Genomic DNA, 18,484 nt, shown 5'->3' on the forward strand with positions numbered 1-18,484 from the left:
TTATAATCCCCAATACAACTGTCTACTCTGACAACATAGTTCAAAAAAAAAAAAAAAAAACAATCAACCTGCAGTTTGGTATTTAGGCACTGAGTGCAAAACATTTTGGTTGTTTTGATGTTAGAAATTGTTGATTTTCTAATTAAGCTGCAAAAGGGAAAAAAACAAAAATAAATAAAATAAATATAAAAATAAATAAAATAAGAGATTTTTTACTTCAACTTTTAGACACTTACTGAATTTCAAATTTGTTCTTTCAAGGTACAAGGACAATTTTAAAAATATTTGAATTTCATATATTGATAAGATACTCTACTATGCTATAATTTCATAACATAATATTACGTTATATTAAACTGCTGCTTTCTTTTAATGGAAATGCCATGCAACAAGCCATTAGCCGAGATACCAATTCAGAGCTGCCAAAGCATTAATTTACTAAGTACTTGATAGCTAAAGTTGTATTTAAAAGGTCCACATGCTTCTCTTCAGTAAAATAAATTTTGCAATTGTCCCAAGCCTACAAAGAGGACTAATTGGCAGAAGTGGTTTACAACATTTAAATAACCCCCTGTCCATCTGACAGGGATACGTTGAGCTTTTTGTGAAAAAAAATAAAAAATAAAAAAATATATACACACACATACACATATACACACACACATATGTATACATATGTGTGTGTATGTATACATATGTGTGTGTATGTATACATATGTGTGTGTATGTATACATATGTGTGTGTATGTATACATATGTGTGTGTATGTATACATATGTGTATGTGTATGTATATATGTATGTGTATGTATATGTATGTATATATGTGTATGTGTATATACATATTTATATATATATAAAGCCTGAAATTCAGGTTCCTCACTAAAGTTTAAAAAATAAAAATGCAATCCGCAGTGACACTGTGGAAATAAGGCTTACTGATGATCCTCTTAACAGCACAGAAAAAAATACTTCTGGCCAACTGCCCAGGAAAAGGATCCAATTTCTCTTCATGCTTGTGTTGAAAACAGAGCAGGGAGGTTGCCTTGAATGTTTCTTATCTATACTGCACATCACACTAGAAATGTCTCTACTCATCATATCACGGACTTTGCATAGGCATATGAATGTGAGCTGCTTCTGGCATGTTTTGCTTTCTAAACATCAAGGTAACAAATCAGGCTCTCTGAAGTTTAATTAAAAACAAAAACAAAGAAACAAAACAAAACAAACAAAAAAAAAACCCAGTATCTATTCATCATCAAACTCTAAATTAATACAGTTCTTAGTCCCAAAAGTGACATCAATTTCTAGTGCAGCCCATTTTCAAATTGATTATCACATATAGAGGCCTTAAAGACAGTTGTTACACAGATTATGGAATTATTAGCCACTTAGCCAGACCATATTAAGTTAAAAATCATAAATCTTCACTAATTGAAGACTTGAAAAACAAATATTCTCATGACTAAATACAGCACTTGCTGGCATGGTCCCTGCATGCCAAACATTCTGATTTATCAGTACTTTTATAAGAGATTTTTTTCTTTATCTTACAATGGTGATTAGATATGTTCTCTGACATTTTGCTGCCATTCTTTGACAGCAAGGTGTATAAACAATTCCTTCTATCTTTACATAAATCATAATGTAAACAATTTACCAATTTCACCAGAACTGCTCTGTCAAAAATACACAAGCAAGGGTCAGCTTATTTAGTCCTGCACTATGGACATCAGTTAACAAAGCAATTGTACTGCAGAAGATATTTATACTTTTTCTCACAAATCATAAGTGAAGTAGGAAGGTTAAAAAAGCAAACATACATAAGCTGTTTTTGGGGCCTCATTCATCTGGTCTGAACTCTACTAATCAAGTGCAATTACTCACTGGCTACGCAGACTTGGTCACAAAGTGACCAAGAAGAAAAAAAAAAAGAAAATAAAAAAGAAAATGATCAGATGTTACTGGGCAAATCCAGAACAAAGATCAACATTTGTCATAAAAGCTTCCTTCACAGAAAGCATACAGCTCTCAAATTCACTTACTATCAAATGGACTTCTCTGAGCTTAAGCAAACTCATCTTTAAGCATTAAATACTAAAAGACAAAGTTTACAAAAGTTGGAATTCTTGCTCAGATCTCCAACATCTCCAAAAAAAAAAAATTTTTTTTTTTTTTGAAACATTTTAAATTGAGAAATAAAGACTGCAGTCTTATGGTCTAAACTTCAGAGTTAGCTTGCCTCAGATGATCAGTGATTAATGAAGTTTTATGTCTAAAAACCAAAGTAGCTTATTCATTTGCAACAGCCATCTGACGTGGTTATTTCAAAAAGATCTGAAAATACAATATAAGTGTAACACACAGTCAAAAAGACTTACCATGTCATACTTGGGAGTCTAACTAAACAAAAATAGGGAGTTGGGGTGGAGTAAAGACAGGAATAGGGACAAAGGAGGGGTAGAAACTGGGCCTGAGAAAGGCACTGACAAGAAACTTGGCCAGGATGCAGCAAAAATTTGACTAAACAGCTACTGCAAAGCATTAATGTGACATACACAAAAGAATGCTACCAGTGGGAAAATTAAAGGAATTATTTCCTAGATTTTACATTACCTCAGGTTTATAAAAGTGTTGTAGAAAAGTGATGTTGGGTCTATAGTAGTACCTTTAAGTGGCTTCCAGTACTATATTTTAACATGCACTGTGGATGTTTTTGTTGTTTCCCTCAGTCTGGCAACAGAAAAACAAACTAAACTTTCACCTTTTATTTATACTCAGTATAATACTGACTGAAGCACAGATATAGAACAACTAGTTCAGATGCTATTTCCAAGAAAAAGTCACCAGGACATTTCTAAATAAATTGTCAGAGGCAGGATAAGATCATATTCACACAATAGCACTTGCAGTTAAACACTAAGCAGTATTTATATTCTCTTGTCATCACAACTGTAAAAGAAAACTACCACAATATCCAAATATAACCACTACTATGTAAACACCTCGTTATGAAGACTATATAAAAATACAAAGCCATTCATTTATTAAACATAATGGATGTTAAATTCACAATTTATTGAGCCAACAGTTACATTACCTGATGGTCTTCATGTTTTAATAAACTAGACAGTGATTCCACACAGATCTCTAATGAAGAATCCTGAGGTTCCATTTTACCACACAGCCTGGATACTACAGCCATAGCAGAATGTAAAGTATCTTTATGAACAAGATGTCCGCTGTCACGAATAAATGTCAGGACACAGTTCAACCCTCCAGCCTCAAACACAGCTCCTGACTCACGGGTACAGATTAATTCCAACACCTAAAATGAAATGAAATATAATTACAGTACATAAAAATACAGTTAGCTGTGTATATACACCTACAGAACTGAAGTAGGTAAAACATCATAGGAAAACTTTCTCTTCAAAACCCATAAGGAGTCAAAACCTCCAGCACACTAACAGTTTTATTTTAAGATACAGGACCAAATACAAGAAAATCCCCCCTACGGTAGTTTTACTGTTGTTGTTTTTTTGTTTTTTCTTTAAGAAGTGTTCATAAGGAAGGCTAAATAAGATCATCTTTTTCTGAGAGATTATTAAGTTTCTGGTAACACACAACTGAGAGCTCTGAAACTTCCATAAATCCTGTTACATCCGTGATATTCTTTCAAGTAACCTGGAATAGCATAAATAGGAAATGCATGTGTAGTCTTAGTTTTAGTCCTTGATTACTACAGCCTATGTGCTATCACATAACAAGTTACACTATATGGAGATGATTTTGAGGGTCTGGTAAATTCTTCTGAAAACTTCACAAGGCTGCACAGAACTATGCCCCATACTATGAAAGAGACAACAAACAATTTAATTTTTTTTAACAATAGGTGAATTATAAAATTATCCCTCAGCATGCTAATCAACTTAGACAAGCAGGAATATTTTATTCTAGAATTTCTGGGTTTTTTTTTGTGTAGATAGATATATTCCTTTTTCAGACTGACAATAAAGCTAAGCAGCACAGCCAGCAGGTAAACTTTAACATACTACGCATGTCTTTGCTTCATTTTTTTTTCTTTTTGATGATATACAAGATTTGAATACAAGCAAATTGTTCTGGAATAGCATGTTCTCCAGATCACTCTTAAACAAGGTTCTACAGAAAACATACCTTCACGCACTGCTCAGCCAAATCTCTGCTGGTTCTGTTGTTAAGCTCAACAACTACTAAACGATTACAAAGTGCCTTGATAGCTCCATCAACTCCAACAATCCTACGGGTGCATTCTGCTGATACATCCAGATAATAGGTGATGGCACGAGCTGTTACTTCTAATACATTGTCTGGTGCACTTTCATCAAGAAAAATTTTGCACAGTGCTGGTAAAAAAGTTCGAGGAGGACATCTGAAGGGGAAAAAAAAAAGATTAATTAGTACACTGTGCTAGATCTTCTACATTAAGAGATTTCATACATCTCCACATTAAATGACTGATGCTTTTCATGCTGTTGTGAGATTCTAGATTAGTTTACAGCTGGTCCAAGACATTCAGATAAAATGCAGATATCTCACAGACACCCCAAAATTCAAATCAGCAACCTAAAAAGATGCCACAATAGAGGAGGAAACCCAGAAGAATAAAAAGATGGTTGAAATTCTACATGCATTAGGAAAAATATATCATCTTAGAAAGTTGTTTTTGAATTTAATCTTGCTTCACCAATCAATTTATTTTTTCTCAACAGAGCTTCAGGATTCATAATGAGATAACCAATTAACCATGAAATATTACATTCAATAATAAGAACTACAGATCTCAGGTACACTACATAATTTAATGCTTTGTCTGGCCTTTCTTCACGTTCTTAACATACCCACTTCCCTTCTTATCCTTTCTCACCTTCTCCCTTTTCTCCCCTAACCCTCACTTGAGCTATACTTAAGGCAAATTCTTTTCCAATATCATATAACCACTTAGCAATAAATGACCTAATATAATGATTGTTCAACTACAGAAATAAAATACTTCAAAGGTTACGATGGGGAATTAATTGAAGGGGCCACATACTGTGGTACTAGCCATAACAACTGGATACCTCATTCTAAGATGTAGGAAAAGAACAAGTACTGCAACTTCTTTTTAATATATTGGTCTGGAAAAGGAGTCCTAAAACTTGTCTAAACCCAGACAGAGCAAAAACAATAGCATGCATTTGGTCTGGAAAACAGGTGAAGCACTCATTGACTAATCATCCTGTACACTAACTCAGAAGTCACTCAATACCTCACCTGGTATGTACAGTGAGTGATTCACACACAAGGGCATCAAATTCTGAGACAGCAAAATGCTGATTGTTTCCTTAAAGATCCAACCATGCTATATTAAGTGATTAAATAACAATGTGCAACAAATCCAAAGCCTGATGATCCTTAGTGATGTGAATAAGTGAAGCTTTGATAGACATAAACATCACATTTAACACTTAGAATAACATGGTTTATGTGTTGGATACATTAATATAAGGTACAACAGAATTGTTTGGGTTGGAAAGGATCTTAAAGCCCAGTCACTTCCAATGTCCTACTGGACAGGCTTGGAACCCATAGATAGGTTGCTCAGGGCCCCATCTAACCTTGAATGCCTCCGGGGAAGGGGCATCCACACCTTCCCTGGGCAACATGTTCCAGTGCTTCACCACCCAATATCTAAGCTAAATGTTTCCTCTTTTATTTTAAAAACATTCCTGCTTGTCCTATCACACTCTGCCCCTGTATTGCTTGAAGATTTATGATTCAACAGTTTATAAAAAGACACTGCACAAATGTCAACTTGGATTTTTTGAAAATGGGAACTGAAAAGCTTGAAAGAACTCCACTTCTGTCCTTAAAACAGTTGTCTGAGAGAACTCAGATGACATAGGGAAAACATCAGGTGCCTATCATTTATACTGAATTATTTGTCAGCACATAAACGGCAGCAATGTTTTTCTTGTAAGAACACAGATTACTGACAAAAACTTCATTTCTTGGTTTGTTTATTTTTAATTACTTTTTGCTAAAACATCTAGCTAGGTAGCTAGGTAGTCAGGAGTCATACTTTTTCAGTTAGGAGGCAAACAACAACACTCTCAGTGCTAGAGCATCTGTCTTCTGATCTAAAGGAATGCTTCCCAGTCTTCCAATAAGGGTACTATGTTGTGTCATTGGGAATCAGAAAGAAACAGAAGCTTTGTCATATATTTAACCTGTGGAAATTACTTAGTTCTGGAAAGATAAAAAGCTTAGTGACTTAAGATAAAATTTGAAGACTACAGTAAAGCACATTAAATTCCTGTAAGAGCAGCAGTAACGCTATGAACTTCATGTTCCAAAAAAATTATCCCTTCTGAAAATAGCAACCAATCTAATTTTAACAAGAGCTTTCACAGAAAATTCCTGCAAGCTACTTCAGTCTCCGAACTCTGTGTACTTGGTGTTTCTTTTAACAGTTCCATTCCAATGCAATGCTCTGAACCAAATGTAAACAAATCTATCAAATCATCTACTTTATGTGCAATGAAAAATCTGTTCCGAAAAAAAAAAACAAAACTGAAAATCAGGATGGTTTATGAAGTATCAGTCATATAAGATGTATATAAAGGAAAAAAAAAAAAAGCTTTATTACAGCTCATATGAATTTAAAACTAGCAAAAGTACAAATTTCATTTTACTCAGATGTTGTTACTGGGAACATAGCAAAAATCAAACAAGACATTTTAGGACTCCAGGACAACAAATGCACATTTCTTCTCACTTCCTTAGCACAGGAAACATAGAGTTGTGTCATCTTCTCTCTCCTCATGTTTCTCTCGAACAATTTGGTTCAAGTTCTACACAGTACAGTAGGGCAAATGAAATCATTATCCCTAAAGTTACACCAGAGAATAAAACACGTGCAGAAGTCTGAAGTATTTCTGAGATGGGTCAAACAGACAGAATAATGCTTCACTGGCCCTGGGACTAACACTTTGGCCATTAAGACTACCATTAGTCGTTTTATTATTGTTTTCTTAACAGTGCCTTAAGAATCTGTAATATGCAACTACTCTGTATTTTTTAAATGAGGTCTTAGCTGGCAGCATATCAAGTTTTTCAAGTCCAAAAGATGACAGCAACACTGACAACAATTTTCAAAATAAACTGAGGTCATCATCTCCGTTCCCAGATAAAACACACAAAGATTTGACCAGTGCAATCCACAACATCTGAGATCCAATTTTCCTAGATAGTATCTCTAGGATATCCATTCACTGCTCTTTAACATTGTTCCAGACTAACCCATCGCTACATTTCGTTTCTTGCAGCACAGGCCTTTAACACTTGTTAACACCTGTAACTAATGCTACAGGTGGAAGAAAAAGAGAAGTGTACAAGGTTCTTCACTATTCACATGTAACAGCTTCTGAAGTCAGCTACTGACTTCTTATAATTCTATGAAAACAAAATTAACAACTTATATTTAGATGTATTTCTGAAATATGCCTTCAAGAAGATTTGTCCAAACCACTTGTAGTAGTCTTTCACTCTTTGGGTCATAATACCCCAAGATAAGACAAAAAGCATATCAAAATATAAATTATTTCCTTTGATTTAAACAATAGTTTGATGGTGCGGATTGCAATAAATAATATATTTCTATTCTAACCTTAACCAAGCAAACTAGGGTGAGCTTCTTGAGGACAAATATCATTGACTGACTTTCACTGACATCACATAAGCACGCCAGCAGGAATGTAAACACATGTACACGTCCTCTGTAAGTTTTAGATGTTGCCTTCTTCCTCCTGAACTTATTACAGTCTTGTGACAGTAGACATGTTAGATTAAATCTGAGTCTCCCTCATGGCTAGCTCAGAGACTTTCTCCTTACTACACTATCTGCACCTATCCAGAAAAGTTCCTAACAGTCTGCTTAGCACCTCCTCCTAATCTATTGCCTGTGACATGCAAGTTATAAATATTTGTCATGTTATAGCACAAGGGCTCTCATAGCAGATCAGTATTTCACTGCACTAAGCAAAGAACAGAGTGAACAGATTCCATCCATCCTTGAAAAGCTAACATCTAGTTGAACAACAGGACAGATACAGATGAGAATGCAAACTCATCACCCCACATTACTCAATCTTATCTCAGTATCACAGCAGTTTTGAGAACTATGATTTGTTTAATGTACCATATCTTTGCATTGGATTTCCATATTTTAGTTCCTCACATATTTTTAAAGCACATTACTACACATGTAGTGCCATCACCAGCATCTTCTGCTTTTAAGAGTAAGCCTCTACAGAAGGTTTTCTTTTAATCCAGCTTCTCCAAGAGAAATCAAAAGAATGAACTGCACTGCTCTCATTAGGCCCACAGTTGCTAGCTAAATTGCCACTCTGCACATGCATGCAAAAACAAGGTAAGGAAGATGTCCTGTTTTGCTTTACTCAGAGCAAAAATATTCAGAACAAGCAGAGGATATACAACATATGTGCCAAGTACTACTAGCCTTACTGAAGGCTGCAAAAGAACTCAGCCTGCTTTGAACTTGGTTCTGTAATGAAGTCCACTCACGCTTTACTAACTCCTGAAGTTTCTGCTATCCAGGGAAGTACCATCTGCCATTGACACAGAACCTAAGTGTTGTTAGTCCAAAACAGCACAACAGGGAACACATCCTCGGTTGTTTGAGCTACAGTAATCTCAAACATGTGGATAAAATAATTACAGCGTAACATTACACAGCTGTCACATTTTGAACAACTTCAGTCATTTCACTGTAGGTATGGTGTGGATAAGTGTTACAAATTTAAGTACTTCGGTGAGCTTTATAGTGATCTCCCTCTAATCCCAAAATCTGCATTAAGCTATTACATCGGTTTCTAATGGTTGCAACTACGAGAATCTGCCCTACATGCCTAAGGGATGAGAATATGCATGTATGAGTGGTCCAAGAGAAAGGACTGGAAGGGGGAAAGAGAGCAGCAGCAAGTAGGGAAATAAAAGGGATGCAACCCTGTCACATCCATACAAATGAAAAGTGCCCTTACATTCTGCAGCTCTGTTACTGGTTTCTGGTTATTGGCACCCAAGACCTAGCGGATGGTCTCTACGCATCAAAACATCCTAACAGGTTCCATGAGCAGTTTCTGAGCTTTGCCTCAATCAGATCTTGACTTCAGACAGACACATTGTTACTGAACTGTAAGCAAAGGCAGCACTTCCCATCTGGAAGTAATTCTATCAAGCAGGTCCTTAGAGGATAATTTTCTATTGATCAGCATTATAGGGTTTTTTGTTTGTTTGTTTAATGCAGAATTGGGTAAGAGAATACACTTAACCCCAGCAGAAACCAAACAGGAAGTCAGACAAGCCATGTATGTTAAGCTTTAAGTCTAAGATAAATCCTTTCTTCCTTAAGGATCCTGGCTTCCTTAGGCAGGCTAGTATAGAAGAAAGAGACCTGTTAAATATCTGCTATTGAAGATTAGGCCCATCAATTATGCAGAACCTAGTGCTGTTCCATCTAAGACCACGCTCAGAAGTGTCCTCTGATAGGTAGCAAAGCAAGGCATTCAGGAGTATCCGTATCACAGCAGCACTTGTTGGATTCACCTCTAGAAAGCACTGGAAGAATAATAAGACTGCTGAATACTCAGCAGCAGAGAAGTTGAGAGCATAATTATTGCATTAAATGGACAGATAGGACAGGACAGCAATCAACACAACTGTAACTATAGGTTCCAACTGATGATGCTTTGCAGATCTAAGAGAAAAGAACACAAACTTTTCATTATCACAGGCCTCAACTCCTAGTGGGAGAAAAATAAGCAAACACATCATTTCTAATCTTAAAGTATCCCAGTATCAAAACTGATTTCACCATGTTGCTTTTATAAAGGCTGTACAGAACCATAGAATCACCAAGGTTGGAAAAGACCTACAAGATCATCCAGTCCAATCGTCCACCAATCACCAACAGCTCTCACTAAACCACATCCCTCAACACAACATCTAAACATTCCTTGAATGCCTCCAGAGTCGGTGACTCCACCACCTTCCTGGGCAGCCCATTTCAGCATATGACCACTCTTTCAGAAAAGCAGTATTTCCTAATGTTGTATTTAAAGAGTGTGTGTGTGCACGTGTAGTAAAAGAATTGACAGAGCAGAAAAAAAGAAATTACCACAGCAAATAAATAAATTGCTGCTGCATCTTCAAAGTTGAAAAAGGTAACTCTGTTCAGAATGTCTGTCTGCAATGGAACAAACAAAAAGCAGTGTTTCCTTTAATATAGAAAAAAAACACTTTTGTAACAGTTTTCATTCTTTCAAATGAGAAAATAATGCCTAACAAAAGTTAATACGTAGCTTTAAAATTCAGAACTAAACATTATCAAAACAATGCAATCATACTGACAAGATGTCAAGAAAGGGTAGGAAAACGCACAGCACTGTATCAGCACAACTCCATACGCCAACGCCTATGCCTCAGTCTCTCCCCTGTCCTTCACAAACAGGAGCATCCATAAGAATGCACAATTCTCATACAACCACAGCAGGAAGCTCCTGCTAAGCCCTTAAACACAAATGAAGTGACTCAGCTCTTCTGCAGCTTGCCAGACTACAAAGATACACAGGAAGTAAAAAACAGTCACTGTAAATTAATTTCTGTAACTACTTTTCATATTTTAAGCACATCCAAAAGCTTTGCCTAGAACAGCAACAACACTGGTAGTTTAAAGGTTACTGCTGAGTTTAAACAAGAAACCAAGCCACTTCACTCCTCCAATCCAGTGGTTAACCTTGCTGCTTCCAGCATTACGGAGCGTTAGCCAATTCGAGTGACTGCTGTATTCAGTTGACACACAGTCCTCACCACCTGACAAAGCCTTTGGCTTCAGACTTCTGGTCCCAGACATGTGACTTGTGGCAGAAAACCAAGCTCAGCTGCCTGCCAGCACTTGTGCTCAGTCCTAACAGCACATAGTCTGCACACACTGTCTGGACTACCCAGAGGCACAGGATCATTTAAACAAAACATACTTTAAAAAACACATAAATTACTTATTTTCTGATCTTAGTCTAGCTAATATATCAAGTCATAACTAAAAAGTTAGGAATCACGTCCTGGAAAGCAACTCTGAAGAGAAATAACTAAGATGGTGCTTCATGTACAATGTTTTATAAACACCTGACTAAATTCTGGTATCAGTAAGAAAAGTGTACTACTGTAACCAGCACGGATGAAGCCAGGGTTGGAAAATATTTCTAGACTGAAGAGCTGGAGAGAAGAAATAAGATCAGTAGCTGACTATATCCTTGCATATGCAAGTATGTTCACAGTGACAACGCTACTGACTTGCAGTCCATGAGGAAAAGGGGCACCGAGCGCCCAGGCAGACAACAGCCAGCCCTTTTGGGAGCATGAACTCCATGAAGTGATTCTGTCAAACAGGATGCTCAATTCAGGAGTATCCAAGAGAAATAAAGGGATGTACAACATTACAAAGGATGTTGCATTTAGCTGACCTAGAATTCCTGTCTGGCACGTGTTACCATGAAGGTTCTCAAAATGATGAGACAAGGCTAGTTAATCTCCATAACACCCATGACAACAAGACCATAATTCCCATTTTACAAAGAGCAACCAGAAAGATAAATGTTTTAAAACTCTTTACCACTGCAAAAATAAACAAGAAAAATTCAAACCAAGCACCAACAAAAAACAGATAGCTTAAAAGTCAGAAATAACTCTAAACATTGTGCTGTAACATGACAGCTCCCTGAAAAATACAGCACATACCCCTACTATCTCTGTACTTACCATCCCAGAAAGGAAATCTGTGAGTGCTGAAGATCTCACTACACTGAAGTCTATCCACAGAGCGAGGAATTGCAGCACTGGCATTTCACTGCTGCCACATCCTCTGCCTTTGTTAGAAGGCAACAAATTAACAGGAATCACATGATTGTTGCCACTGTAAATCTTAAAATATTCCACTTATTGAGCGAGATAGTTGCATCAGCCCAAACCAGTAATTCACTAAGACCTTTTGCTTTGCTTGGTTTAAAACAACAAAAAATGGTAGCCTGTAGATGACAGCAATACTTATCCCCATTTACTTACGGTTGCACTCAAAAAAACAAAACAAAACAAAAAAAAAAGAACCCACAAACCACATATAGGAGTGACATAACTTTAAACAAATAAACCACCACCAAAAACATCTGGCAAACCTGTAAGGGACATACATCATGAATGACTTTTCAAACTCTCAGCCTGTCGGTTTTATCATGACTGTTAGGTCTGTGAAAGGGCACTTCACCATTGTCTAAATTACAAAGATGCTTCTAAAGCCAAAACAAAACTTCAAAAATAGGTCTAAAAAAATAGCACTTCAAATTCCTATCCCTTTCTCTACAAGAAAAATTGCTTTTCTGTCTGTATCTAATTTTGACTTACTGGGGTTATACAATTGTTGACTAAACAAAAATAGCACACGCAGTACTGAACCGCTCTCCCATTTTGTTATTTTCTCTCCGCTATGCAACACCAAGCAAATTTTTTTGTTGTTACAAGTTAAGCAGCCTAAAGCAAATTCAAGACAAACAAAGGAGTCTGTACTCGTAAGCCATCAGGCTGATGTAGAGCTGAACTTTTCCACAGTCTCACTAGGTCACATCAAATGAGACTTTTTCCATAAGAAGTTTATCTTACACTTGTTACTACACATTAACAAATCTGTGGCGGAAACGCACCTTATCTCTAGTGAGTACATACTTCATGAAAGAACAAGGTACCATGTATTGTAAATTAAAACTAACATATTCATCTTAAAAAAAAAAAAAAACACACCCCAAAACCTGAAAGGATTTGTTTTACGTGTTAGAACTCTGAACTCCAATCCCTTCTGTAATATTTGTTTATATTTGTTAAATAAGTTAATAACTCCTGACTTTTTTTGTTGACCAATTCAGAGGTGATTCAGGATAGAGCCAAAATGGAAGACGTCTTCTCCTTCCAAGCTCAGCGCTCCTCTGCACAGCCACACATATGCATTAATTGGCCCACTTATCTTTTCACAGAATAGGAAAGCTTTCACACAGGCTTTACTGATTGTTACACTACTGCCTTGTCTTATAAGTTTTTTTTTATTATTTAGAATTTAAGAAAATAATTGAATAACATCTTTCTCACTAGGTACTTACTCTTACAGACACAGAAAGCAGCATCACAAAACCTATATCTGAGGAATTTCCATTGTATTTCACCAAAATAAAGTGAAACAAAAAGGGAAGAAGAAAAGTTGCCACATGTTATTTGGAGAAGGCCTATAGTAATAATGGGGGATTGTAACTAATAGTCTCCACAGGTCATTAAAATCACCTTTAACAAGTCAAACAATACCGTTTCAATAATATTTATAGAAAACATATATTTGGAGCTCCTGTTGACGCAATAGAACACCGTTTAACTACCATTTGGGACTAACACTTAATCACAATGAGTTTTGCTGTTTCCACATTCAATGACTTTGCAAAACCACTTCTAGTCACTCACCAGGTTTCCACAGCTCACACTATTGGCTGCTGCTGCAGTGGAAATGTTAGCCATACCTCATGCAAAATGACTAATAGGGGCTGTGACTCATTATCACCAGCAGATGAATATGCCACCAATTGATTTTAATGCTAACACACAAGTAATGCTAAAAGCAATTTAATTAGATGTAATTTATAAAACCAGGGAATACTAAAGAAACACCAATTACTTGGTACTATTATCTGACACTGGATGCACACCCCACGTGCTGTGATACTGCCACAGTACTGCACAAAATACAGCATCACGCAGTTATGATTACTTTCATTTTTGTGATCTGGTCTGAAAGATTATCTTCAATATCCCCCATTTTTGCACACAAATTATTAATTTTAGAATACATCATTTCATTGAGAGCGTTTGCAAAGTAGCTCTATTACTTCTCTTCAATATTGCAGTACAATGTTCTGAATCCATCATTTTTTTTCTTTAAAATTTGTTTTAGTTATTTCAGTTTACGATCATTCCTGCTAAGTGAGACTGTATATAACGGCACATAAAAGACTGCAAAAATTTGTCTGGAAACAGTGCTATGCTTTCAAGGAAAAGGCACAGCGTTCATGTCAATATTTTTCATGTGCCTGTTTCACTCTGTCAGTCCTCACCATATGCAGCTTTTAATCACCAGATCTACTCCAGTAGAAGTATGAACTTTTTCTTATGTTGTAAAAGCAAGTAATTCCTTGTGTCAAAGATGACTGGTACTAAATAATTGAAGTCACTTTCACTGATGCCTGAAATAACTTTTACTTTATTCTCCAATAAATTAATAATTTCTAAATTTCACCTTTTGATTGTTGAATTCAACAGATGAAACATTTCCTTAAAAGTCTGTTAGTCAATGCCATGAACAGCAATAAACAGTTTAAAGATCTTGAAATAACGTCCGCACAGCATACAAAAGTTTGGGAACGCTCTCCTGGTTTAACAGAACAGAAAACACTGATGTCTACAGATTGGTTTTTTTATTACCAGAAAAATGTGTCTACATTCTAAATCATGCATAAGCTGAAACCATTTTGAAAACTAGTTACTGATAAACGTGTTTGGTAATAGCGCTGTCAGATAGTCCCTTTTACTCTTGCTTCTTTAAAAGCATTACTGAATAGCAACTTTAAAATAATCCTTGATGTTATTTTCATTACTCTCTTTCAGGATGTGACAATGTTGGCTTCTTGAACTCATTTGGAAAAGATTTAAAAAATACTTTTCAATTTCTTACAAGAAGCCTCAAAATAAAGAAAGTAACCTTGAAATGTAGGCTGTGATACAACCTAATGAAAAGCTCTCCACTGAAGAGTGTATACTTCTCTCTACTTCTCCCATATTTGCAGTCACACCGTTCCACCTTTACCAGTTATCAGCCACCTCTCTACTCTGCTTTTATGCACTGTAAGAGCAGAAAACCATCCAGCTTCCTTAGTGCACGTAATGAGCAGCAGCAAGTGATGATAAACGGGAGCAGTAGCTCTTCCTTGGAAAGGTGATGAACTACTACTAGCACACCGAACACCACAGAATCACCACAGTCAGTGCACTAACAGTTCCAATTAGAAGTAGCAGTTGAAACTTGGCTGTAAAAAATCACACAAACTGGCAGTCACACCCTGATAACACCTTTCCAACTCACATTTTATTCTCTTCAGTTTTCTGTTTGAGGGAAGTTTACAACAATAAAAAAATAAAATCAACTAATTAGAAGACCAGCAGAATTATAATGAAACTCAAAACAAAAAAAATGCTAAAAGATATTTTCAATGTTGTTTCTGTCACAGTTTAGAATTAACTTTAAAACCATAGCTCTGCGATATTAAAGCATTCATTCCATGTGCTATAAAACAAAAAAAAACCAAAAAACAACAAAACAAAAAAACATTTAGGACTACTGAATTCATTTATTTTGAAAGGAAAGTCGGCTCCAAAAAAAGATACAAAACCCACCACTACTTTATATTTTAAAAGCTGGCATTTTGTTGCTGATTTTCAAATATACAGAAGATATCTATTCAAATGTTTATTCCCATAATTGTATTTGTGTTCAAGATCAAATAGTTCAAGTAGAAAGTTTGCTTGAATTTGACTGAAAAAAATCATTCTGAATTATCAAATTCTCTTTTTTATAGAGGTAAATAAATAAGTCACTATTTCACTATTTCAGCTAATGCTGAAAGCATAGCATTATCCACAGGGACAGGTACAAAGTCCAATGCATCACTCTACTGTCTCTTTCAATTCCAAAATTTCACCCATGAGGCCTTCAAGGCCAAGCTCAGCCAATTTCAAGTTCTAAAGCAGCATACAAGACTTTGATCAGCATTCCACAAGTATCAGAAATCCTTGTTTTACGTACGATGCATGAATTTTCCACTTCTTGAAATAAAAACAGTCATGAAGGGCAAATGTCCTTCCCTAACAGTCTGAAAGCTGTTCTCTTCGATAGGGCTAGAATACTTACACACCTAAATGCTCCTAAACCTACACACCTACGAAGCAAGGTAAATGTGAAAGATGCCTGTCATACCATGAGAAGCAAAAAAAAAAAAAAAAAAAAAAGGAAAAAAAAGGAAAGTGAGACTGAGAACGAAAAGGTGGAAAGGAGGAGAGAAGCAAGAAGATCAATACATGAACGAGGGAAGAAAAAAAACTAACCAACAAAACAGATCACGAAAGACATTTCAGATTATGGAGCAGATTCAGGAAGATGATGGAAAGATTTCTAAAACAAACAAACAAAAAACCAATCCAAACAAAAAAGTAACAATACTGCTAATAAATACTAAAACTCCAATTCTTTTTACTGCCTCCTCTTTTCACACTACTCACAGGAAGTAGTGTAACAAAAACACAGCAACAGAAGTGGTTACATCAGCACTTTGAGACAAATAGAAGAAAGGAGTGAGAACAAGGACTGGATTCTTGGTGTACAGATGAGACAAGAAACAGAGCAGTGCAAAGACCAACCTTCTTCAAAGAAAGGCAAAGTATTTCTGTAAAAAGTAGATAATATCTGTGATTCTTTTTGGTCTGCAGAGCTCAAAAAAGCTCTTAAGAAAAGCGTTGCAAGTGCACAGTACATATATAGATAGATAGATAGATAGATACACACACACACATACACACACAAGAAGTGATCATGACTGTTTTAACTCATAGAAAGTTTTTTTCCTCTAGCAGCACTAGGTAAAATAAATTCTTCCACCCTGCAACTCTGAATACATTTATTTAAATTAAACAATCAAAACCATTAGTCAGAACAGGCACTGTGAATCATTCACATGGCACTACATTCGTAATTAGAAAACAGTACTTTACACATTAGCAGACACTTCATTTCATAACAGATACTCAGGTTTGGACTCTAAGACCATTTTCAAAACTGAAAGTTTTTCAAGTTTGAAATGTTAAATTTCAATAATGTTGAATGCCATGAATGCTTAAGGTTATATATGGCTATCAAAAGAGGAAAACAGCATACCACAAACGAAAGGCAGAACTACTTACGTTTCAAAACAGCGATCTACGTTGTCTGACATCAGAAGTAGCATGCATAGCTGTTCCAGTGCTATTAGCTGCATATCCCTTTCATCTCCCTGACCCATCTGCAGCCACTCCAGCAATGTGTCTGGGTCCACATCTGCCATGGCTTACCAAAAAAAAAAAAAAAAAACAAAACCAAAAAAAAACAAACAAACCAAAAAACAACCAACAAGAAAAAAAAAAAGCCGCCTCTGCTTAAATTTAAAAGTACCAAAAATATCCTTTAATTGTTCAAGTCAGATAAAGTTGAATGCGATTAACCCCTCTCTTCAGCAAGCCCAGGCTCCTGCAGCTTTCACCTGAAAAGAGAAAAAAAAGACAAAAAAACAATTATCTTCACAGCGTATTGCATTTGTTCTCCTCTAAAACATACAACATATTTTCAGGCTGACGTGAAGACAACTTCCAAATATCTGACCAGCAATCTTTTTTTTTTTTTTCTTTTTTTTTTTTTTCCTTTGTCAAGCTCTATGAGTCAACTGTAATATGTTTGCTCCACTTTCTTGGAAACAAATCTCTGAATCCAGTTGACAAGCAAGACTTAAAGCCTTCTCTTATAAGAAACTCAAAATTTAAAATATAAACAGAAAAATCATGCTTAACTATTTTGTATGTTCTCAGAGCTAATATAAAGACAAACACTGCTGTCGTGCCTCTTCCATTCCCTTTAATATCTCTTTTTCATAAGCCACCCAACTTTCTGGAAGATGGATTCTCTCTCCATTCAAGCATTCCAATACAAAAAGACACCAAAAGCATACTTCAAATGAAAATTACACAGCACAAAAAAAAAATTGAGATGAACGACTAAAGATGAAAAATCTTCACAAAACTTTTTTGAATGCTTCATCCTTTAAAACAGCTCTGAAACATAATAAAAAGAAGCTTCTTTAAGCCAAAGGAGAAAAAAGATAATTTCAGGATCACTTCTGTTTTTAAGTTTCTTTTTTAACTAAAAAAAGCATACGCAAGTCACATTTTTTTAAGCACAGTGAATAATTAAAATAATTCATGTACTTATAAGGAAAACAACATTATTTGTTGGCCCAATGCCACGGTTGTACATGCGAGCTGGAGACCAAAAAAAGTCCCTTAAAAATGCTAGGAAGTATTTCTGATCTGTAAGCAAGCATGACCACAGTGTTTAATAAAAATTAGAACAAATTTATGGTTATGAACCAACTTCAAACTAAATACAATAGAAAGATTTTTAGTATAGCTTATTAAGAAGAAAAAAAAAAAAAGCAGGGTAAGTTCACCAAACACATGGGAAAGCACAGAATACTGGACAGGGTGCTTGCATA

The 18,484-nt window shown here is 35.7% G+C and overlaps 1 protein-coding gene across 9 annotated transcripts in view; it reads right to left on the minus strand.

The window, feature by feature from the left end:
- HECTD1 (HECT domain E3 ubiquitin protein ligase 1) overlaps nucleotides 1–18,484 on the minus strand; it is a 56,984-nt gene that overhangs the window by 37,254 nt on the left and 1,246 nt on the right. For all 9 annotated transcript variants that reach the window (XM_085225155.1, XM_085225152.1, XM_085225154.1 and 6 more), the window contains exons 2-4: nucleotides 17,145–17,479; nucleotides 4,182–4,416; nucleotides 3,103–3,330 (exon numbers count right to left, since the gene is read on the minus strand). In XM_085225155.1, coding sequence (XP_085081281.1) covers nucleotides 3,103–3,330; nucleotides 4,182–4,416; nucleotides 17,145–17,284 — 603 coding nt within the window. In that variant the 5' untranslated portion in view covers nucleotides 17,285–17,479. The remainder of the gene's footprint in view (nucleotides 1–3,102; nucleotides 3,331–4,181; nucleotides 4,417–17,144; nucleotides 17,480–18,484) is intronic.

Source organism: Meleagris gallopavo, chromosome 5, assembly GCF_905368555.1.
Source record: "Meleagris gallopavo chromosome 5, MGAL_WU_HG_1.1, whole genome shotgun sequence".
Classification (NCBI taxonomy): domain Eukaryota; kingdom Metazoa; phylum Chordata; class Aves; order Galliformes; family Phasianidae; genus Meleagris; species Meleagris gallopavo.